The sequence below is a fragment of the Taudactylus pleione genome, unplaced genomic scaffold (assembly GCF_031769625.1).
Source record: "Taudactylus pleione unplaced genomic scaffold, aTauple2 ptg000114l, whole genome shotgun sequence".
NCBI lineage: Eukaryota > Metazoa > Chordata > Amphibia > Anura > Myobatrachidae > Taudactylus > Taudactylus pleione.
Genome location: NW_028284516.1, coordinates 8,892,206 through 8,917,512, shown reverse-complemented (window position 1 = coordinate 8,917,512; position 25,307 = coordinate 8,892,206). Strand labels below are relative to the sequence as shown.

At 44.7% G+C, this 25,307-nt stretch overlaps 1 protein-coding gene across 2 annotated transcripts; it reads left to right on the top strand.

Moving 5' to 3' along the window:
* The first annotated feature begins 8 nt into the window (after positions 1-8).
* On the top strand, positions 9-24,840 carry LOC148524939 (carbonic anhydrase 1-like). Of its 2 annotated transcripts, XM_088471528.1 has the most exons (7): positions 9-48; positions 2,308-2,505; positions 7,901-8,019; positions 8,906-9,001; positions 16,410-16,472; positions 18,216-18,371; positions 24,724-24,840. In XM_088471528.1, the coding sequence occupies exons 1-7, from the start codon at positions 12-14 to the stop codon at positions 24,838-24,840; spliced, it is 786 nt and encodes a 261-aa protein (XP_088327654.1). In that variant the 5' UTR covers positions 9-11. The 2 variants fall into 2 exon arrangements, with proteins under 2 accessions (XP_088327654.1, XP_088327653.1); XM_088471527.1 differs by lacking the exons at positions 9-48; positions 2,308-2,505; positions 7,901-8,019 and adding an exon at positions 428-442.
* The last annotated feature ends 467 nt before the right edge of the window (positions 24,841-25,307 follow it).

Sequence of the window (25,307 nt, the reverse complement as noted above, 5' to 3'; positions counted from 1 at the left end):
AATCTATAACCATGAGCGGCTCACCCTGGGGTTACGAGACACACAATGGTAAGTGTAACGCTGTCTAACGTCCGCCAGAAATGTAGGGGATTGTAATGTACAGTATAGTGGTCCCCAGAATATGGTCAGAATTGTCTACTGGTCAGTAGTACAGGACGCGTTGGGGCTGATTCTGAGTGGCATCATGGCATGCACTGCTGTTGTCAGGCGCAGTGGAGCAATTTTCTTCTTGCACATGCATATATGTCATACTGCCCATGGGTACAGATAGCTTGCGCCGCAGAGTTGTAACCAAAGCGCACAGTAGACGCATGGTCTTGGAAATGTCTTGAAAATGTAGTGACCATTCCTGAGCGGTGACAGGGGGTGGCTTAGCGCATGCACAGAGATGCACCACCTGATGGGCATGTTATGGAGTGTCATGGGCATGTTGGTGAAAGTGGTTGCGTACACAAACGCTCAAATGCTCAAATAGGAGGCCATACTCAGACAGCGACACTGCAACTGCCATAGGGCTGGTGTAATTTTCAATGGTGCAACCGATGGTGAGTCTAAAGACGCACCAATCGGTATTTCAGTGCCTACAGATGCTGACAGTGGGCATCTCAGTCGAACGCACAGATTTGTGCCAGGGAAGGGCTTTGTAGCTGCATTTGCATAAAATCTCAGATGGGCAACTGCCAATAGATGCAGACACGGACATGACTGCGTCCAACTCAAAATCAGCCCCATTGTGTTTTGTATAGTGGGCAGGAGGATCTCTGTATTGTGTACCAATTGCTAGCATTATTTCTGTATTGTATATTGGTTACCAGAATGAGCCCTGTATTGGAAGTAGAACATTCTCTTAATTGAATACTGGTCAGATTGGGATGTATCTGACCAATCCTTTTTTTTATTACTCCAGTTCTAGATGCTCATGTAAATGTTCTACTAACAATTAGAGATGAGCGGGTCCAGTTCCCTGAGAACCGGACTCACCCAAATTTCGGGGATCCGGCGCGATCCAAGCGCAGCAAGGATCTCCCTGCGTGCCCTGGATCCCTGATCCGAGGCAAAACCTCGTGACCCCTCTGTCGAGTCGCGAGGTTTTGTTTTCAGCAGGCTTCATACTGATTGACTGAGAGAGCCGTCCGTAACGGTTCTCAGCCAATCAGCATTAAGCCCATTGAAAACAATAGAAAGGAGGATAAAAAGATGGCGCCTGCCATCCCCCGCCACCTGACACCGCCGGCACCCCCCGGTGCTGACACCGCCGGAACCCCCACTGGCAGCATCCCCCGCTGCCGACACCACCACTGCCGACACTCTTGCACTGCTGCCCAACGTACTGAGGACACCGTCAGCGACCCCGCTCTGCCGACACTGCTGTCAAAGTAAGTGCACTATTGGTGTATCCAACCCACACTGTATAACACACTGTATCCATGTTGGAAATTAGAAACTGAACTGCCACATTAGTGCCGCCCACTGTGTCACTTAGCTTAGTCAGCCAGCTAGCTGGATGCAACCTTTTGGCCTTAACTAGATGAAGCAAATAATATTGTGAGGTGGTCAAAATTGATTGGAAATTACTGGAAATAAATGTTATTGAGGTTAATTATACTGTAGGAACAAAAACAGGCACATTTTATGAGATTTTAGCTGTTTTATAATTTTTTAAGAAAAAATCCAGATCCAAAACCAAAACACGAAAACAAAACATGGAGGTGAGGTTTTGGCAAAACCAATCCAGATCCAAAAGCACGGTAGATCCAGATCCAAAACCAAAACCAAAATACGGGGGTCGGTGCACATCTCTACTAACAATACAAGGCTTGGGTGTATATTAACTAATTATGGGGTCCTAGACCCAGTAAATAAAGTTTCTTATCACTGCTCTTCATGACAGAAAGAAATGAAGTTCCGCCAGGATGTACTATTGTACACATGCAGCGACAGGGAAGCCCATCCCGACGATGTGTAAAAGTAAAGTGATCACAATAGCGATCACTTTACTTTCACTTCCCGGCAGCCGCCATATGTGCAATCTGCTGACCAGCTTGGATAAGTGGTGAGTGCCCGATACTTCTTGCAATATTTAGGCTCCAATGGCTAACGCCATCTTCACATCCCAGAGCTTGGTAAATTTGGCAGGAATGCAGCCCCCTTAGGTCTCCATGGCGGCTGCTTTTGTGAACGAAACCTGGGGATCTCTCAGCAGATATCTCCAAAATCTGCTGCTGTCCCCTGTAGATAACCGCAAATAAGAATTGATAAAGTGGCCCCTTGGTGGTTTATATTCTTTTCCTATTTTATGTGTTTTAGGACCCGACCAGTGGCACAAACATTATCCTATTGCCCAGGGGGATCAACAATCTCCAATTGACATCAAAAGTAAGGAAGCAAAGTATGACGAGTCGCTGAAGTCTCTTAGTATAAACTACAACCCATCTTCTGTTAAAGCTATTATCAACATCGGACATTCATTTCATGTCATTTCTGAAGACACTGCGGATATCTCAGGTAATCCCGTGTACAGTGAGTAAAAGGGGTAAATTCAATTACATATGTGCGCTGCAGACATAAAGGCAATTAGGAGTGTCTGATTTCTGCTCAAACCCACATAGGTTGCGAGCTGCGAGCAGAAATCAGCCAGAGGGACACATCCTGCCAAGCTGCCGCAAGTAGATGATGAAGGATTGTGTCTTCCGTACATAAGCACAGTGGGTGGGATAGGCTCCCACTACCAGTCACAGAGAATTCTATTATACAAAGGCAGATCCTGGCATTACCATAATGTATTAAGCAGACATCCCAGCCCAGATGTGTCTATTTTGATTTGTATGTATTGTAAGATATGTGCATTGCAAAAAACATGTAAATGCATTTTTTAGCGTATCTTAATTTATACCAGCGCTTTCGAAACAAATGATACACATTCTAGAGAGCACAGAACAACAGTTTTTATAGATTGAGGAAACTACAATATGTGCAATAAACTAAATAACATATTCAGTCTTCTCCCCAGGCTATTTTCTGCGGGCGCATCGCCCGGCAGAAACAGCCTGTCGCCCGGCACTTTTCCCCACCGACCTCCGCTGTCCCCCGCTGTGGAACGCTGGCCTCTGAAGTGACTGGGGGCTAAAGAAGCCTCCGATTGCTTCAGAGGCCAGCGTTCCCAGTGATGCACTGCGCGGGTGATGTCATAACGTCACCCACGATGTGAAGAGCCTGCCCCGCGCGCCTGCTGGATCTAGTTAGATCCAGTCAGCGCGAGGCAGTGGCAGTGGGAGCGGCCAGCAAGTACAGGTAAGTGCTGGGCTGGGGCTGGGGCTGGGGCTAGGACCAGTCTGGGGGCACTATTTAAGTCTGGGGGCACTGCATAAGGGACACTATTAAACCTGGGAGCACTGCATAAGGGGCCAGCCTGGGGGCACTGCATAAGGGACACTATTAAACCTGGGGGCACTGCATAAGGGGCCAGCCTGGGGGCACTGCATAAGGGACACTATTAAACCTGGGGGCACTGCATAAGGGGCCAGCCTGGGGGCACTGCATAAGAGACACTATTAAACCTGGGGGCACTGCATAAGGGGCCAGCCTGGGGGCACTGCATAAGGGACACTATTAAACCTGGGGGCACTGCATAAGGGGCCAGCCTGGGGGCACTGCATAAGGGACACTATTAAACCTGGGGGCACTGCATAAGGGGCCAGTCTGGGGGCATTATTTAAGCCTGGGGGCACTACATAAGGGACCAGTCTGGGGGCACTACATAAGGGCACTACTTCAGCCGGGGGGCAATGCATAAGGGCAAAGTTAAACTACAGGGGGCACTGCATAAAAGTGAAAACTACAGGGGGCACTGCATAATGGGCATTTTTGACTGAGAGCCAGTGGGGGAGCAGCCTGAGACATGTCGGGCTGGATTGGTCTGGGAGATACCCCTTTTCCCGGCGCGCGCATAATTGTGAAGGCCCCCACCCGGCTACTTTTGGATGCCACCCGGTGGAAAAAATTTCTGGGGAGAACACTGTATGTGATATGCTATATTCAGAAAAGAATAAACTGTAGGCCTGATTCAGAGATACAAGCAAGTAGCGAGCACATTGCATGCTCGGAAATACATGCTCTATTCAGAGTTGGCCGTATCTATGTGGCCACACCACCCCCATCCATTCGCTTGTGAAAGTAGCTGTCATCTCTATCAGTACACATTTGCACCAGTCCAATTCATGGTGCAAGGGTTCCGTATGAAATAATTTCATTCATCAGTGCTACTGTACAAGTCTTTGTAACACGGTTGGTTTTCAGTACATACCTTGTAGACCACCAAAAACTTTAATAATGTATATATGACATAAATCAGGATCCAAGGCTGATCCTTGAGGTACTTCACTGGTTTATACCTTTTGACCATAGCACTTTGTATAATGTCCCCCCGTCAACCTATGGCCCTCATTCAGAGCCGTACGCTCTGAGCAGAGTGCACGCTCTGAATGAGGGCTGGCCTCCATTTTCATGGAGCGTCCTCCTGGACGCTCGTATAGCTGTGGGTCACCACCCACAGGCTATACGAGCGTGCATTGTGATGGTCGCGATGGTCGAGACCATCGCGACCATCGAATTTGCGAGCCGGAGCCTGCGGTTGAGGTTTTCAACCGCAAGCTCCGGAGTGATTTTGGCTCTATCAGAGCCAAAATCACTCCCACTGACATCACTAGTGATGTCAGTGGGCCGGCTTCTGACGGGAGGCGTTCCCGTGGGAACGCCCCCGTCAGGGAGGCACGCCCCCGGCACGCCCACCAAAGGGGGCGTGCTGTCAATCAACATTGACAGCACGCCCCCTTTGATCGGACACAACGAGCGAAGGACTTTCCTTCGCTCGTCGCATCTGGCGCATGCGCACGACGGAGCTCCCTCCGTCGTGCGCATGCTCAGTCCATAACATCGACCCACTTGCGAGCGGACAGCCGCTCGCGAGTGGGCCTGAATCAGGCCCATAATCCATATATTTCAGTCAAATCCAGTGATATTCAGTTTTTGAACTCATTTATTATTTATCATATGAAAATATTAATTTCTTTAATCAAAAAAAATAATATATATCTACCCCCTGACTTTACTAATTCAGAACAATCTGCAAAACTTGCCTGTAATTATCTTCAAGCAGGAAATCCATGTTGCTTTGGACCTTGCAGTTTGACTGTAGGGGCCGGATTCAATTAGCAGTGAGTTCTGTACTGTGAAATCGCGCAATTCGATTTGCATTGCAAGAAGCAGGTATGCAGCGAGAACTACACAGTGTACGATCTATGTGACATTCACGAAACATCCTGAGCTTCAAAAAGTGTAAAATAAGATAGGAAGAGGCCATAAGGACAGTGTAAGAGGCTGTAATTGGCCTTTTTACTAAGTGTAGGAGGCTGTTATATACTTTGTCACCCGTTTGGATTTTACAACTTTTATAAATGAAGGAATGATAGCCAGCTCTTGTATTTAAGCAAATTAAAGTGTTTAGAGTATTTTGGGCTACATTTAAATGTAGCTATTGTGATTTATTTGTTTATACAAGTAGTAAAATAATGGGGAAAAACATCATCCTCCTTCCAGTGGCGTCACAAGGGGTGTGCGGGCCGCACCGGGTGACACCAAAATAGCAGAACTGCACTGCTGTCTTGGTGTCATCTCCTTGGATGGTGTCACTAAGCAGAGCCGCAGCAGTGAAGGATGACGTGCGTATGCTTGTGTCATCCACACTGTGCTGGGAGAGGTTGGGGACTTCCCAGTAACTCCTGGAACGCTGGGCAAGCCCCTAGCATGACCAAAATGAGGGTGTGACAAGTGGTCACATCCCCAAAATGGCACATACCATCTTTAAGTTAAAAAAAACATTTTCCACCAATACAATAACACATATATGTCATACATTTACTGTATATACATGTCCCACAAAGCTATGATTTCTCCCATCGAATCCACAATTTACCACAATTTTTTTAACTGACTAGTAAAAGCGGCTGCAACTTGTTTCCACTGAAAAAGTGTCGCTACCTAGTTTGCCACTAATTGAATCAGGGCCTGAATCAGAGACGGAAATGCAATGGTGATTTTTCACGCAGAACGAGTGATTGATTTCAATAACACACGAGCGTGATTGACAGATAGTCAGCTTTTGGGGGAGGTAACGGGGGGGGTCAGAAAAACATAGGCGTCTTATGGAGCATACACACAGTCAGATTTGTCAGATGAACGATTGAACGATTGAACGATTTTTGACTGCATTAAAATGAATGGAATCGTCCAAGTCTGACTGCAAACACATCAGATGTCAGATATCGTTATCTGACAAACAGGAACGCGCATTGTTCATCGTCCATCGTTCAGGCATGTCAGATATGACAGATTTTCCTTCAGATATAAACGACTGAACGATTTTTAAATCGTTATCGTTCAGATCTGAAGGAAAAATCTGACCGTGTGTATGCACCATTACTGTTTAAATGATGTTACATAGGCGTGCATAAATTAGCAATTGCGATTACATATGCAGCATGAGAGCCCTCTGCACGTCAGCAGAGCTGTAGTGTCTGTGGCTGGTAAGACTTGCCGCAAGGCCAAGATGGCTGCTCGATGTGCGTCAATGTTACCGGTATTTATGCAGGTAAGCAACATCATACGCAGATGAGAAGACAGCAGAGGGCGCCCCTATGCCATGATAAGCTTTGGAACTATTAGCATATTTTCGCAGCTGCAGTCACATTAGCGTCCATCCCTCTGTCAATCAGGCCCTCTGTCCCTAAATAGTAAACAGAATTTTTTTTTAAATTATGTTAATACTGTAAGTTATTTTCTATCAATATGAGACTCACAGGTCCGTAATTATGATATTATGATATTATCATTATTGTCATTGATTTGTAACATGCCAGAGAGCTTTGCAGCTATAGATAGCGGGAAAAACATGATACACATAAAATAGGGATCATAGGATATACATTTACTATGCAACACTTTTCAAAGCACAGATGGTGTAATGGTTAATAGCATTACTGCCTCACAGCACTGAGGTCGTGGGTTTGAATCCCACTACGAGCCTAACTGTGTGGAGTTTGTATATTCTGTGCTTGCGTGGGTTTCCTCCCACACTCCAAAAAAATACTAGTAGGTTAATTGGGTCCCAACAAAATTAACCCTAGTGTGTATGTGTGTGTGCATGTGATAGGGAATATAGATTGTAAGCTCCACTGGGGCAGGGACTGATGTGAATGGACAAATATTCTCTGTAAAGCGCTGCGGAATATGTGTGCGCTATATAAATAACTGGTAATAATAAATAAATAAAGCTGCAGCATCTTCAGCAATTTCAACCACTGGACATGCCTGTTTTGTATTGGATATTTAATCCCTTTAAATTCACCTCCCAAAACTCCTATATTCACAAAGTCTTTGAAAAGCGATTCATAGTAAATATAGCCCATATAAGGCAGACATGCAGACATGAAAACAAATGGTAGGGACAGTTCTGCTCCTGTGAGAGCTTACCTTCTATTTTAAAGTGGGCACAGCTGAAACAGGAAGAATGTGTGTGGCTCGGAATGGAGATTGGGACAATTGTTCATAATGCAGTAGGATTGGGACAATTGTGATGCAGTAGGGTAAACTATAATAAAGAGTGAGGTCTTCAGAGAGTGTTTAAAGATTTGAAGGCTGGGGAGAGTCTGATTGAGTGTGGCAGGGCAATCCATAACTGGGTAGCAGCACAGAAGAAGTCTTGTAGGAAGGAGTGAGAGGTGGTTACCAGAGACGAGAGGCTGGTCAGAGGTCAAGAGGGAGAGTATTATTCCCTATTTCCATTTTAGTGTGGTGAAACAGCATTTGCTATACTCCAATCTTCTGTACTGTATGTTGTTTTCAGTGGTAAAATCTGGCCCACTCCAATCAAGTTACCGCCTGAACCAGTTCCACTTCCACTGGGGACCTTCCGATGACTTTGGGTCAGAACACACTGTGGATGGACAGGGATATTCAGCAGAGGTAACTAATCACTGATGTTTTATGTTTTCACTCAATTTAATATCTTTTGATTTTCTTCCTATATCTAGTGCATAAAAATGAAATACAAATCTTCCCACTGCCAAAAGCTCCCCTGTATGTCACTCATACCCTCCTAACCATGACCCAGGGCAGGGATTTTGGTACTTTCCAACAACACAAATCTTTTTTTTTGTGTTGTCCTATAAAAATGTTAACAACAAAACTCTACTTTTTTATGCTCATAACGACAATGCTGGAAAGTCCCATTGTCCATTATTGATTATATATACTGTAGGTCACCTTGATAAGAATCATTTCTATAAAACAGATATAAGTGAAATAAAAAATAAGTGATATGTAAGTTTGGTAAAGGAACTATAATGAAACATTTGTGTTATTATGTCGTTATTGTCAGGTGTTTGTTAGTATCCTCGGCTTTTATAGTGGTCAGCTAGCTGACAGCTAACCAAAATAAAATGTATTATAAAGCATACCATACAGAGTTTTAGGAGCAGAGCTGGTCTCAAAATGGGTGTAAATTATTATGAAAGAAATGGACACAAAATCAATTCTATACTGCCCATATGCACTCTTTCTCCTCCTGTCCTTCCTCCTCCTGTTCTTCTTCCTCCTCTGCCTCCTTCTCATCTTCCTTTTCTTCTTCTTCCAATTCTTATTCTTCCTCCTTATTCTCTTCTTCCTCCTCATCTTCCTCCTCCAGTTCTTCTTTTTCTTCCTCCTCCTTTTCATCTTCCTTCTCCTCTTCCTCCTCATTTTCCTCCTATTCTTCTACTGTATCTATTCTTTTACCTCTTCTTCCTCCTCTTCCATCACAGAATCTGTAAGTTTTTGTTGTTTATTTGATTTTTCTTTAATTTTCTTATAGTTGCATCTCGTTCACTGGAACTCTGAGAAATACTCCAGTTTTGCTGAAGCCTCTAAACATCTTGATGGATGTGCGATCCTGACTGTTTTCCTAAAGGTTTGTAATAGCTAAGACTTATAGATGTTGCATTTTGCAAAGTTTGATACCCAAATATGGGTATGAGCTTCGCTGTTCATTCTAACTCATGGACATTAAAATGGTTGTGCTAACAACATAACTTATGCAGGAAAAATTATGCAGTGTTGCACTGAACAGCAAGCTCTCTTTCAAAACTCTTTCAATTCCAAAGTGCACAGTTTATATGGCACATATGGGCAAAGAAAGCTTCATGCCACATTGATGCCCATCCAGTGTGGCGGGAATCACTTTCCAAACTGCTTCTCAAAAAATCAGGGTTCACTGGAAATACCTTCTCATACAGCATACATAATGGACATTTTATATGTTTAACTAGTATTAAGTAATAATGTTAGATTTATTCCATTTTTATTCATTACTCTGATTTTATTTATTAAAATAGTTAGACATGGTGTGTCACAAAAGAATATATTCATGCCAGTTTGTCCTCAAATAATCACTGGCACGGTATTACAACTGCTGTCCTCAGGAAACAATATCAGTTTGTGTTTTCCTAATCTCCTCTCAGGGGGCTCTATTCATCATGTTATGTATCAGGGTCTGAACGGACCCTGATAATAAACATTCCTACTCGCCGCAAGCGTCGGAGCAATTCATAATTGCTCTGGTGCGGAGGCAGCTGATTCGAAAATCAGTTGTCTCCCTGGAACTTTTCACTAGTTCACTATTAACTAGTGCGCATCATGCGTGACTTACAGGTCACGTAAGCGAACAAAAGCCCCGGTGTCCAAAGTCAGGAAGGGGCGTAGGGATCTGAAAGGATTCCTCTTCGCGACCTGGTTACGGGAGCACTCGCCATCTGAGTCTGTCGCTCCACATCAGTCTAGCAATCTCCCTAATTGCCCCTTACACCCATTATGTAGCTGTTATATACTTGTGGGAAAAAAATAAATCAGAGATATATACATTCAAATGGTATAATCAGTGCCATTTCCCTGCATTGGTTATAAGGCACAATGATCCCTATGGCAGGGCCGCAACTAGGATTTTTGTCACCCGGGGCAAGACAGTAATTTGGCGCACCCCCTGGTAATTCCCCCCTGCAACAGTGCATCTATAGTAATGCCCCCTTCAGCAGTGCACCTATAGTAATGCCCCATGAGGTAATACCCCTGTAGTAGTGCCCATATAGTAATACCCCCATAGTAATGCCCCTCTAGTAGTGCCCATATAGTAATGCCCCTGTGGTAGTGCCCATATAGTAATGCCCCCATAGTAATGCCACTGTAGTAGTGACTCTATAAGTAATGCCCCATAGTAATGCCCCTGTAGTAGTGCCCATATAGTAATGCCCTTATAGTAATGCCCCCATAGTAATGCCCCTGTTGTAGTGCCCATATGGTATTGCCCCAGTAGTACCACTTACACGAAAAAAAATAAAACATTACTTACCTTAAACCCCGCTCCTGCATCCGCCGCCGCCCGGTCCGCCCAGCTGCTCCTCGGAACTATGGGAGAGACGTCATAACGTCTCACCAATAGTTCCCGTGGGGAGAGCTGGAAGCTGGAGTTCAGGAGAGAACTCCAGCCTTCGGCTACTGCGGCGTTGCAGGGAAGGAGCCGGGCACCCGCTGGTAATAACATCTCAGCGGGTGTCCGGCTTCGGGTCTCCCTGCTGCGCCGGGCTGGAGGACACTGGCAGCGGGTGCAGCGACGTACCTGGCGCATGTGCACCCCCAGCCCCCACTAGTTGTGGCCCTTCCTATGGCTACATGCATTTTGATATAAGGCTTCTGGTGGCCACTTATATGGAACCCCTTCTGACACACAATACATGAAAATCCCTGAAAAGTATCAATGTGTTTTTTATCCACAAATAGATGTTACAGCTGCTTTGGGGCTTATTTACATTTGGATGCACAGTAAGTCAGTTTTATGGCACATATCTCAGATGTAGCAGTACATGCCCACTGTACCTCTGTGCTCATAGGTAACTTGATAGATGGTATGATGTAAATATATGTATATAATCACAGGCAGTGCACTGAGAGTATATTGGGTCCTGGGTGTACAGGATTTTAAGTGAGTTGCGTAGCAGCAGCGCTGCTGGTGGTGGTTAGCCCACATGTGGTACATCTTAACCAGGTTTCAGGTTTATTTACCCAGGTAGAACAAGAAGGGGGTATAGAGAACATTGTAGTGTGCTGGGCAGCAGGATGGTGTATGCCCCGGTGGTCAGTGGCGCTATGCCCCTTAGTAATAGTGGTGGTGGTATAGGGTACTTGCAGATCTCTGTAGGGCTCTGTCTGGCACTTATGGCTTGGAGTCTTAGAGAATGCTAAGGTGAAAAGATGCGCCACCGTGGGGCACATGAGCTGCAGAGCATGTCGTAGGTCAAGCCTCTTGCTGAGCTGTGGCCGGTCACCCAGAACGTTGCTTCTGCTACTATATAGATAAGAGGCAGTGCTGAGCGCTTCTCATCCAACATTATACGCAAGTCGCTACTATATAGATAAGAGGCAGTGCTGAGTGCTTCTCATACAACATTATAGGCAAGTCACTATTATACAGATATGATGCAGTGCTGAGCGCTTCTCATACAACATTATAGGCAAGTCGCTACTATATGGATATGATGCAGTGCTGAGCGCTTCTCATACAACATTATAGGCAAGTCGCTACTATATAGATAAGAGGCAGTGCTAAGTGCTTCTCATACAACATTATAGGCAAGTCGCTACTATATGGATACGATGCAGTGCTGAGCGCTTCTCATACAACATTATAGGCAAGTCGCTACTATATGGATATGATGCAGTGCTGAGCGCTTCTCATACAACATTATAGGCAAGTCGCTACTATATAGATAAGAGGCAGTGCTAAGTGCTTCTCATACAACATTATAGGCAAGTCGCTACTATATGGATACGATGCAGTGCTGAGCGCTTCTCATACAACATTATAGGCAAGTCGCTACTATATGGATATGAGGCAGTGCTGAGCGCTTCTCATACAACATTATAGGCAAGTTGCTACTATATGGATATGATGCAGTGCTGAGCGCTTCTCATACAACATTATAGGCAAGTCGCTACTATATGGATATGAGGCTGTGCTGAGCGCTTCTCATACAACATTATAGGCAAGTCGCTACTATATGGATATGAGGCTGTGCTGAGCGCTTCTCATACAACATTATAGGCAAGTCGCTACTATATAGATAAGAGGCAGTGCTGAGCGTTTCTCATACAACATTATAGGCAAGTCGCTACTATATGGATATGATGCAGTGCTGAGCGCTTCTCATACAACATTATAGGCAAGTCGCTACTATATGGATATGATGCAGTGCTGAGCGCTTCTCATACAACATTATAGGCAAGTCGCTACTATATGGATATGATGCAGTGCTGAGCACTTCTCATACAACATTATAGGCAAGTCGCTACTATACGGATATGATGCAGTGCTGAGTGCTTCTCATACAACATTATAGGCAAGTCGCTACTATATAGATATGATGCAGTGCTGAGCGCTTCTCATACAACATTATAGGCAAGTCGCTACTATATAGATAAGAGCCAGTGCTGAGCGCTTCTCATACAACATTATAGGCAAGTCGCTACTATATGGATATGATGCAGTGCTGAGCGCTTCTCATACAACATTATAGGCAAGTCGCTACTATATGGATATGATGCAGTGCTGAGCGCTTCTCATACAACATTATAGGCAAGTTGCTACTATATGGATATGATGCAGGGCTGAGCGCTTCTCATACAACATTATAGGCAAGTCGCTACTAAATGGATATGATGCAGTGCTGAGCGCTTCTCATACAACATTATAGGCAAGTCGCTACTATATGGATATGATGCAGTGCTGAGCGCTTCTCATACAACATTATAGGCAAGTCGCTACTATATGGATATGATGCAGTGCTGAGCACTTCTCATACAACATTATAGGCAAGTCGCTACTATATAGATAAGAGGCAGTGCTGAGAGCTTCTCATACAACATTATAGGCAAGTCGCTACTATATGGATATGATGCAGTGCTGAGCACTTCTCATACAACATTATAGGCAAGTCGCTACTATATGGATATGAGGCAGTGCTGAGCACTTCTCATACAACATTATAGGCAAGTCGCTACTATATAGATATGATGCAGTGCTGAGCGCTTCTCATACAACATTATAGGCAAGTCGCTACTATATGGATATGATGCAGTGCTGAGCGCTTCTCATCCAACATTATAGGCAAGTCGCTACTATATGGATATGTAGTGCTGAGCACTTCTCATACAACATTATAGGCAAGTCGCTACTATATGGATATGATGCAGTGCTGAGCGCTTCTCATACAACATTATAGGCAAGTCGCTACTATATGGATATGATGCAGTGCTGAGCGCTTCTCATACAACATTATAGGCAAGTCGCTACTATATAGATATGATGCAGTGCTGAGCGCTTCTCATACAACATTATAGGCAAGTCGCTACTATATAGATATAATGCAGTGCTGAGCGCTTCTCATCCAACATTATAGGCAAGTCGCTACTATATGGATATGATGCAGTGCTGAGCACTTCTCATCCAACATTATAGGCAAGTCGCTACTATATGGATATGATGCAGTGCTGAGCACTTCTCATACAACATTATAGGCAAGTCGCTACTATATGGATATGAGGCAGTGCTGAGCACTTCTCATACAACATTATAGGCAAGTCGCTACTATATAGATATGAGGCAGTGCTGAGCGCTTCTCATACAACATTATAGGCAAGTCGCTACTATATAGATAAGAGGCAGTGCTGAGCGCTTCTCATACAACATTATAGGCAAGTCGCTACTATATAGATAAGAGGCAGTGCTAAGTGCTTCTCATCCAACATTATAGGCAAGTCGCTACTATATGGATATGATGCAGTGCTGAGCACTTCTCATACAACATTATAGGCAAGTCGCTACTATATGGATATGATGCAGTGCTGAGCGCTTCTCATACAACATTATAGGCAAGTCGCTACTATATGGATATGATGCAGTGCTGAGCGCTTCTCATACAACATTATAGGCAAGTCGCTACTATATGGATATGAGGCTGTGCTGAGCGCTTCTCATACAACATTATAGGCAAGTCGCTACTATATGGATATGATGCAGTGCTGAGCGCTTCTCATACAACATTATAGGCAAGTCGCTACTATATAGATAAGAGGCAGTGCTGAGCGCTTCTCATACAACATTATAGGCAAGTCGCTACTATATGGATATGATGCAGTGCTGAGCACTTCTCATACAACATTATAGGCAAGTCGCTACTATATAGATAAGAGGCAGTGCTGAGCACTTCTCATACAACATTATAGGCAAGTCGCTACTATATAGATAAGAGGCAGTGCTGAGAGCTTCTCATACAACATTATAGGCAAGTCGCTACTATATGGATATGATGCAGTGCTGAGCACTTCTCATACAACATTATAGGCAAGTCGCTACTATATGGATATGAGGCAGTGCTGAGCGCTTCTCATACAACATTATAGGCAAGTCGCTACTATATAGATATGATGCAGTGCTGAGCGCTTCTCATACAACATTATAGGCAAGTCGCTACTATATGGATATGATGCAGTGCTGAGCGCTTCTCATCCAACATTATAGGCAAGTCGCTACTATATGGATATGATGTAGTGCTGAGCACTTCTCATACAACATTATAGGCAAGTCGCTACTATATGGATATGATGCAGTGCTGAGCGCTTCTCATACAACATTATAGGCAAGTCGCTACTATATGGATATGATGCAGTGCTGAGCGCTTCTCATACAACATTATAGGCAAGTCGCTACTATATAGATATGATGCAGTGCTGAGCGCTTCTCATACAACATTATAGGCAAGTCGCTACTGTATAGATATAATGCAGTGCTGAGCGCTTCTCATCCAACATTATAGGCAAGTCGCTACTATATGGATATGATGCAGTGCTGAGCGCTTCTCATCCAACATTATAGGCAAGTCGCTACTATATGGATATGATGCAGTGCTGAGCGCTTCTCATACAACATTATAGGCAAGTCGCTACTATATGGATATGAGGCAGTGCTGAGCACTTCTCATACAACATTATAGGCAAGTCGCTACTATATGGATATGAGGCAGTGCTGAGCACTTCTCATACAACATTATAGGCAAGTCGCTACTATATAGATATGAGGCAGTGCTGAGCGCTTCTCATACAACATTATAGGCAAGTCGCTACTATATAGATAAGAGGCAGTGCTGAGCGCTTCTCATACAACATTATAGGCAAGTCGCTACTATATGGATATGATGCAGTGCTGAGCGCTTCTCATCCAACATTATAGGCAAGTCGCTACTATATGGATATGATGCAGTGCTGAGCACTTCTCATACAACATTATAGGCAAGTCGCTACTATATGGATATGATGCAGTGCTGAGCGCTTCTCATACAACATTATAGGCAAGTCGCTACTATATGGATATGATGCAGTGCTGAGCGCTTCTCATACAACATTATAGGCAAGTCGCTACTATATAGATAAGAGGCAGTGCTGAGCACTTCTCATAGAACATTATAGGCAAGTCGCTACTATATAGATATGAGGCAGTGCTGAGCGCTTCTCATACAACATTATAGGCTAGTCGCTACTATATAGATATGATGCAGTGCTGAGCACTTCTCATACAACATTATAGGCAAGTCGCTACTATATGGATATGAGGCAGTGCTGAGCACTTCTCATACAACATTATAGGCAAGTCGCTACTATATAGATATGAGGCAGTGCTGAGCGCTTCTCATACAACATTATAGGCAAGTCGCTACTATATAGATAAGAGGCAGTGCTGAGCACTTCTCATACAACATTATAGGCAAGTCGCTACTATATAGATATGAGGCAGTGCTGAGCACTTCTCATACAACATTATAGGCAAGTCGCTACTATATAGATATGATGCAGTGCTGAGCACTTCTCATACAACATTATAGGCAAGTCGCTACTATATGGATATGAGGCAGTGCTGAGCACTTCTCATACAACATTATAGGCAAGTCGCTACTATATAGATATGAGGCAGTGCTGAGCACTTCTCATACAACATTATAGGCAAGTCGCTACTATATGGATATGATGCAGTGCTGAGCACTTCTCATACAACATTATAGGCAAGTCGCTACTATATGTATATGATGCAGTGCTGAGCGCTTCTCATACAACATTATAGGCAAGTCATGCTGTTATTATTATTTTTTTTTATTGATACTAAAAACAGCTGTGTTCTTGTTTCCAAAGTGTCTCCATCTATCCCCATTTACAAAGAGTTCAAACTCTTTACAAACATTAGTGATTACTATACTAACAGAATGTTTCACTAATTGCAGGTTGGCAATGCTCATCCAGGACTGCAGAAAGTGGTGGATGCTTTAGGCCTCATTAAAACAAAGGTATTGTAAGCAATGGTTTTACCTAGGTTTATGTTACCCTTCAAAACTAACAAAGAGAATAATTTACTCTAAAATAAAGGTATTGCCCACTTGCTGCGCTGTTAAAATATACTTCCACCTAAACCGGAACCATTTTGGATAGAGGGCCGGATTCATTATGGATCGCTATTGCGATCGCAGCTGCCATTACACACGCAGCCCCGTTGCAAAAATATGCTAATGTCTTTGATCGCTATGCAACATAAGGACACCCACTTCCCTTTACACACATCTGTAATACTTCGCAAGTCTGCAAAACCATTGATACCATCAAGTAATATCGGAGCCTCACGCACACTTGTACAAGGTCAGACCTTATTCAGAAATTGCTAACCTCATTGGACGCAGTCAGAGATTATGCTGCGTATGCCATCACAATAACTAATTTATGCAAGCCCCTGTAACGGAATTCAAGCGCACTGGCACCGACCACTCCCCCCCTTCAACACCCCCAAATGCTCACTTCTAGTCAATCACTCTGCGATGGGTCTGGGTAGTCTCTGCGATCACAGCACAATCGTAGTGGAGCCTTCTCACATGCACACTGCGATGCATACGCATGCGTCCGGCTCTGAATCAGGGCCTGGTGTCTGGCGATCCAACAAATCCAGTAGTTCCCTCTTCAGAGGAGCCTCTCCTTATTCCTGCCTGCAGCATGTTGTTTATGGGTAACTTGCTTCCTGACAACATGCTTATGAAAGAAGGATATGTCTACACAGGTTTGGAGGGACCCCCAAGGTCTGCTGTGGTCTGAAGATGCTCCCCTAGCTCCTGCCAATGCAGGCTTTTGTCACACAAGCAGCGAAGCAATAGCTGGCAGAGGCTCCTCTGGCCATAGCAGATATTGGGTGACCCTTAGGACTGAGGGCCTGATTCAGCAAGGTGCGCACGCACCCGTTCACTGCGAGAATATGCTAATCAATGCATACACACGGAGACAGCAGCACAAGATGCAGAAGCCCAGCCCTATGTTAAGCCACCCATGTCCCTCTACTCAAAGCCTGATTAGTATGCAAGATAGCGTAAACATCGGTAACATCGAGAACCATCGACCACATTTGCATAATAGTGGTTGACCAGACCTCGAGCAGGATCTTGGCAACTTCCTGTGTGCACGGAGTCTCTTCACTGCGTCCGTCGCCGCACTAGCTTAATTATGGACGCCCCTAAGACGGCATCCCACAGCACAGGCACACATGCGTTCACCCGACCACCCCCCGTCACCACCCATAAACGGCACTTCCTGTCAATAAACATCCGAAAGGGTGTGTGTACACGCTGCGTGTAGTCTGCATACGCTTACCCGATCGCACTGGCTAGTTCGCGCACGGGCAGTGCAATGCATACACATGTGCAGTACAAAAACATCGGCCAAGTGCGTGCGTTTTCTCCTTTGCGTTGCTTGCTGTATCAGGCCCTGAGTAGATCACCCAACTTCCGATAAGTAATAATCTGCAGTTATGTTACTTTTATGGAGTTCCATCCACTACACTGTACACAGTATCCCGTTTTGGGCAGAAACAGCCTCTCTAATATATACTAAAAATGATTGGTTGATCTGGTTTTAAACACTTTTGTGCAAACATTTTCACCAAGTTATTAATAAAGCCACTACAAGTATTGTTAAATAACTTTCATGACAACATAGCATGACTAATGCGATTACTATACAGTATGTTCAACATATCACTCATTTTGTTTTAGGGTAAACAAGCACCATTCACCAATTTTGATCCATCAACCCTGCTTCCTGCATCAAAAGACTACTGGACCTACCTTGGTTCCTTAACCCACCCTCCCCTGCTCGAATGTGTCACCTGGATTATATTCAGAGAGCCAATACGTGCCAGCCCTGACCAGGTAATGGTATTAAAGAAATGTAAATAATAATATAATACATTATTCATATTAGCAATCACTGTGACATTGAGGGGCCTATTCATTATTAAGGACTGACTGGCCCACCAAAATTTAATTATCCAACTCATCACGAATAATACTAAAGTGCCAGAGCAAATCAGTATTACACTCATTGCAAGATAGTTGCTCCATTTCATTGACACTTTCACCACTGATTACTAGCTGGGCCTGAATAGCAAGGATCGCTATTCTGCCTATACGCACATACCGCAGTTGCTAATATCAGCGGTGCTATTTAAATGTTTGCATTCACATTGCGATCACATTCTAACTTAAGGACGCCCACTTCCCCTTACTCAAATCTGTATACTAGGGGAACATAGCGAAACCATCTGTAACATCGGACCTATACGCACACTTGCACAAGCCCTGTCCTTACTCAGAAATTGCTCACATCCATGCACGCTATCAGTGCTCTGGCTGCTTATAGCCACGCAGTGGATAATTTACGCACGCCTCTGCAACAGCATTGAAACACACTGGCATGCCTGCGTTCGCCAGACCACTCCCCGTCACCACCCACAAATGGCACTTCCTGTCAATCACTTAGCTCATTACACAAAGTTGCAAATAAACACTAGAACCAACAGGGGCACTGAGAGTGGACAGCGGGTGCTAATTATCCAGGCCTTAGCTTTTTGGAGGGGCCATAGGGCTGGACCATAGTTGCCTACCTTTGGCTTCTCATCCCTGGGAGAAGCCTTGGTAGGAGAAGCAGGTGGGCTGTGATTGGGGTGGGACCTGACGGTTTGCGTCATTGAGCCCCAACCCTTCAAAGTAAATTGCCCCGATTGGCTTAAATTTCAATAGGGGGCGGGGCTAAATGACGCGAAGCACTGAGAATAGCGTCATTAAGCCTTTCCCCTTACACGTGGACCCGCGATCGTCACGTAAATCTCCCCATTCTGTAGAATGTGGGAGAAGTGCCTACCCTTCCGGGGGTGTGGGGGGTTACCCAAAAAATCAGGAGCCTCCAGCGAAAACCGGGAGGGTAGGCATGTATGGGTTGGACCCCCTTTACAGGGGCTGGAGGGAAGGCTGGGGTGGACCCAGCCCTTCCTCCTGCCTCTGTTAGAAGCCTCTGGGGGTCATTCAGACCCGCTCGCGAGTGCAGGACGCTCGCAAGCGGGTCGATGTTGCCCCACTGCGCATGCGCACGACGGAGGGAGCTCCGTCGTGCGCATGCGCGAGACCCGGATAGCGACGGGCTCTCCGTCGCTCCGGGTCACGCACCAAAGGGGGCGTGCTGTTGATGTTGATTGACAACACGCCCCCTTTGGTGGGCGTGCTGGGGGCGTGGCTGCCAGACGGAGGCGTTCCCATGGGAACGCCTACCGTCTGAAGCCGGCCCCACTGACATCACTAGTGATGTCAGTGGGAGTGATTTTGGCTCTGATAGAGCCAAAATCACTCCAGGGCTTGCGGCAGCGAGACCCTACCGCAGGGTCTCAGTCGCAAGCCCGATGGTCGCGATGGTCTTGACCATCGCGACCATCATCATGGACGCTCGCATAAGCTGTGGGTGGTCACCCACAGCTATGCGAGCGTCCAGGAGGACGCTCCATTTTCATGGAGGAGGGCCCTGATTCAGAGCGAGCGCTCTGATCAGAGCGTTCAGCTCTGAATCAGGCCCTCTATCCCGAGCCCAGCACACATTGAGCAGCAGCAGCAGCAGTCTCCTTTGCCTGTGCAAGGGTGGGAGTAAACTATCACACTGACTGCCTCCAGCGATTAGGCCACAACCCCCCGGACCGGCTCTCTACGGGTCTGAGAACCAAAGCAACCAATCAACATTTATATTTCACCTGCCTAGTTCAACTTAGATAAGGAAAGCATATGTTTAATTGGCTGTTATGATTTAATGTTGATTTACACATCTAATCATATGAAAAATATGTGGACAAATTAGGGATGGCCCTTGGTGGGTTAAACATCAATGGTCACCATTGATGGTAAGATTGGTGGTTAACCTTGATTATATGGAACCATCGGCAGGAGAACCATTGATTGTTTCAATCACAGATGGTCAGCCCTGCTCTATTACATACCGAGCAGTGGCCCAATCAGAGGTGGAGAGCTTCATGGGTTGCATAAAGGGAGGAGCTAAGATCTGTGTTCCAGCACCAAGTAGAAAAAAAAAAACATCAGGGAACTTTGTACTATCAATGGCGGAGAACCATTGGATTTCTCCCACTGATGGTATAACCATCTACCATCGATGGCCATCCCTAGGACGAATACAAATAAACAATTCCAGGAGAAGTGACTTTACCTGTCAGACATTTCAGTCCATTGGGGGTTTTAAAGTCTAGAAATGTGCTGACTGTTACTAATATGAATACGTGTTCCTTCACTTTTTGAAATATTTATATATAATTTATGTGTTAGCCAACACTTTTATCTGCCTAAGTGGTATAATTTGCTTTTATGATAAGTATCTGAGTCTCCATAGCATTGTGAGTAATGGAACAGACCCCCGTGGTTTTACTAATAGAGGATGCGGAGGCGCAGGAGTAAAGCTTGCTGGGAGGAATTATAGAGGATGGAATTACCATTTAATGAATTAGAGTAACATTTTCAAGTCAGTGTAGATCAATTACCTCCCGACAACTAAGTGTACAGTAACACAGCACAAAATGTTTCATTTCTGTCCATTTATCATTCACCAGCTGTTGCATCTCTGTACAGATGTGTCCACATACATGTTTTCCTGCGACTTTATAAAATGAAATGCATCTTATCCGCAAAGCAGATTGGACACACAATCATTTTCTGCTGATTAAAATGACATGTGGCATGCCTATATTCTGTGCAACCACGGGTGTATCTGTATGCGAAATGCTACGTCGCAGTGTCACACACCGATGATCATTTTAATTATGGGCAGCCCCCCACCTCTCCTTACACAGGGGTTTGTGTAGTGCTTGACGTGGCAGGAATGCATCATCCATCACCAGTACTTGTTGCTTGGTGACACCATCCAAGCGGGATGACACCAAAATTGCAGGGCAGCTCTGCTATTTTGGTGTTACCCCTTCGGATGATGTCACCAGATGCAGCCCAGCACCCATCTAGTGACGCCAGTACTCTCGGCTACATCCTCTCCCCTGTGTCTCTCATACTCGGTCCAGCCATGTCTCTCATGTCTCTCAGCCTCATCCTCCCCATGTATCTCAGTCTCTTTCCCCCTATGTGTCAGTCAGCATCATCCCCCCATGTCTCCACCCCATCATCCTATGTTTCTCCAGTACATCCCCTTGTATCTCCCCTAGCCCCATGTCCAGCTCCATCCCCACCCTGTGTCACTTCGTCTCCAGTCTCCCCAACCCCGGCCCGAACCATCTTGTCTCACCAGCCCAGCTTAGTCCACACGTGCCTCCTACTGGTTGCTGCTCCTCTTCACGGCCGGCTCGGCTCCACTGTCTTCTCTGATCCAGGGATGTGACGTCATGACGTCACGCGTGCTGCAGCGGCACAAGAAAAAAACACTAATACACAATAATAATAATGTATACTTTGTAAACTATGTTGGCACTCTATAAATAAAAGACAAGCAGGATTACGACCCTTGCTGTAAAATCTAAAAATATTACAAGTCAATGAGACGGTGGCAGAACTCCAATATGACTCCTGCCATTCTTATACACTGTATTTCACATTAACTGATGCAGTGCTTCTTATAATACGTAAGTAATAGTTTTATGACAAAGAAAGTATTTTTTTTTTTTTTCATTTTACTTACCATTGTATTAAAAGACGTATTTTTTTTTCATGTATCTTATTACTTAAATGAGAGAGAAAATGATTCTGTTACAGGAAGCTGCATGAGGGAGGGGCTGAGGTAGAAACAAATACAAACGTGCAATTTCCCTGGCCAATTAGGATGTAACCAAAAAAAACAATTAGTCACAAAGTACAGGATATGTAGTTCCAAAAACATTGGTAATTCCAATCTGAATCTGATGGGGAACCATCAGATGTCTGTCAGAACTGACAGTATTGCGGTTGAACAATATCTCAGTGGGTATAATTCAGTCATTGCCTGACTGTGCTAACGGTGGCTAGTCACATCTTGTTGGATAGTCTCATACCACTTTTATACCTAAACTCTGGGTCTGACTTGGAGGTTGGAACAGGGTCCCAAACCGGATCAGACCTGGAATTTAGCCAGCGCCAACCCAAGATATTCCTGAGTCGGTGTCGTTCACACCAGAGCCGGGTCTGCAGTGACCCGGCTCTTCTGACGTGGAAATGGACGCTTGGAGAATAAATCATCTCCAAGCGCTACTGAAGCCGGCCAATCGGCAGGCATGCGGCACGCTCGAGGTCATCATGACCCGGTTCACGCCGTTTACACTGCAGGGTTTCACAGGTCATTCCCGTGTTAAATCCTGCAAGTTACCTGGGTTGGATTGCTGGGTCACTCCACTCGGCAATCCAACCCTTTCCTCTTTTACACCACGGAGCTACCCGGGTTAACCCTGCAATAACCCAGGTTTTAGTTCTGGCGTAAAAGGGGTATCAGTGTGAAAGGGTCAGTCCTTTCAGTCTACTATGGCCATTTCTAGCAGATCTCCATAAGCTCGGCGATTGGCGATGATAGGTCTATGTAATGGCACAATTAGGGGCCCACTTATTAATTATCAGGGTTTTGAGTCAATAATTATAACTTCTTACCCCTGCTATTCGGGGCAATAAGAAATGAAGTACCGCCATGATGTATCATTGCTCACATGCAGGATCTGATAGGATCCTGTCCCTGCGATGTGTAAAAACGAAGTGAACGGAATAGCGATTACTTTACTTTCAGTTTATGGGGGCTTCTGCGCTACTGCACATGTACGGCGTGCTGACCACACAGGCATGCAGATGGCATTAGCTATCGGGGCCAAGCACAGCTTGATAAATTCATCAAGAAATAGCCCCCATAGAAAGTGGCTGCTTTTTCATAAAGGGAGGAACTCAGCAGATATCTCCAATATCTACTGCAGTATCACATAGATACTTCCAAGGGATACATAATATTTGCGTGTACCCCCTGAAAACACCAGATATCCCACAAAAATGAATTGATAAATTTGTCACTTAGGGGTCTGTTTATCAAGCAGTGAAAAGTGTAGAGAATTGAACCAGTGGAGAAGTTGCCCATAGCAACCAATCAGCTTTCAAGTAGTATTTATCAAGTACAGTCTTTAAAATAATAGGTAGGAGCTGATTGGTTGCTATGGGCAACTTCTCCACTGGTTCAATTCTCCACACTTTTCACTGCTTGATAAATAGACCCCTCTGGGGTATATTTACTAAAGTGCAGGTTTATAGAAGTGGAAATTGCCCATAGCAACCAATCAGATTCTAACTATTATCTTCTAGAAGGTGTTAGATAAATGTTAAGTAGAATCTGACTGGTTGCTATGGGCAACATCTCCACTTCTAAAAATCTGCAGTTTAGTAAATATACGCCTTGGGGGCCTATTCATCATGTAAATTATCAGGGTCCGAATGCATTCCGATAATTAACATCCTAACTCGCCACAGCTGCCGAAGCAATTCATCATTGCCCTGGCGCGGTGACAGCTGACAGCCCCCGTGAGCGGCTTCACTGCTCCTTTTCGGAGCAGTGAATCCTTTCACTGCTCCTATTGGAGCAGTGATGGGAGTGCGTATGCGCGACTTACAGGTCAAGCATGCGCACAAGAGCCCCGACGTCTGGCGAAAGGAGCCGGACAGGGGCGGAGGGATCCAAAAGGATCCCTCTTTGCAACCCGGGCCTTCTTCCCATAGGGAAGAAGTGGGTTGCAGGAGCACTCGCCATCTGAAGATGGCGAATGCTCCCACAGTCAAGCTCCGAAAATATAATATTTTCGGAGCTTGATGAATACTGTCCCCTTACTAGTGTATGGGGACAGCGGGCCATTCCGTGAGAGGAAGGTAAATAGGAGATATCTGTGATATCTCTTGCTTTACCTTCTTGGTGAATGGCCCAAACACTTAATTTTCAAAATTGCAGGTGAAAATGTGCATTTTCCCCTGCTTTTGTGAAAATTAAGTGATGATGAATAGGCCCCTTAGAGTGTTGACTTTGAAGGGAAAAGACAAGTGTACATTTTTCTCACTCTATATACAAAGCTTTTCAACATACAGTATTCATGACTATTTCTACTAGTAAAATGTCAGGTTGTTAAAAAAAAAAATGCTGAATCTATACTGTATCCACCACAGAATCAGTTTTCATTGGGAGCCGTTCCTTAGACTGTGGTCATGTGATTCTAACCTCATCTGATTTGTTCCATAGCTAAACCAGTTCCGCAGCCTCCTTTCTTCTGCTGATGGGGAAAAAGAGTGTCCGATCCTCATTAATCACCGTCCGCCACAAGCTCGGAAGGGCAGACAAGTCAGAGCTTCCTTCTGATAAATTATGTTTTACAATCATGGTGCAATCAAAATCATAGAATACATTCTGCTAAGTAACCGTTACAGCTGTTTTATCATTTATGTCTGCTTTGTGGATTTAAACCAATAAACAGATATTACAACATAAACATTTTCTCCTGTTAAGGTTATTTTATTGCAATTGCAGTGAATATCGTGTGCCAAATAACTTTAAAACTGCCACCAGGCCTTGCTATACAGCAAATTCTAATTCACCACCTTATCATAACTTTAGAGTGTTACCAAGGGCTCTATTTATTAACATTATTTTTACTAAAATCAAGTGAAAAAGGGTGTTTTCACACCCTTTTCACATTATTTTAGTATCACCTACAGTTACTATAGGGCAACTGGAGTAGAATTCATAAAATTCTACTCCAACCCCTAAGTATCACTTATTTTTAGTAAGCATAATTGTAATGGGAAATGTCATCCGACCAGAGTTAC

What these genes read in the sequence shown, in the direction of transcription:
- LOC148524939 (XM_088471528.1), top strand. Translation starts at nt 12, where the DNA reads ATGAGCGGCTCACCCTGGGGTTACGAGACACACAATG. An exon ending in GGGTTACGAGACACACAATG is followed by an intron (nt 49 to 2,307) that starts GTAAGTGTAACG and finishes TATGTGTTTTAG; the next exon opens with GACCCGACCAGTGGCACAAA. An exon ending in TCCTGACTGTTTTCCTAAAG is followed by an intron (nt 9,002 to 16,409) that starts GTTTGTAATAGC and finishes CACTAATTGCAG; the next exon opens with GTTGGCAATGCTCATCCAGG.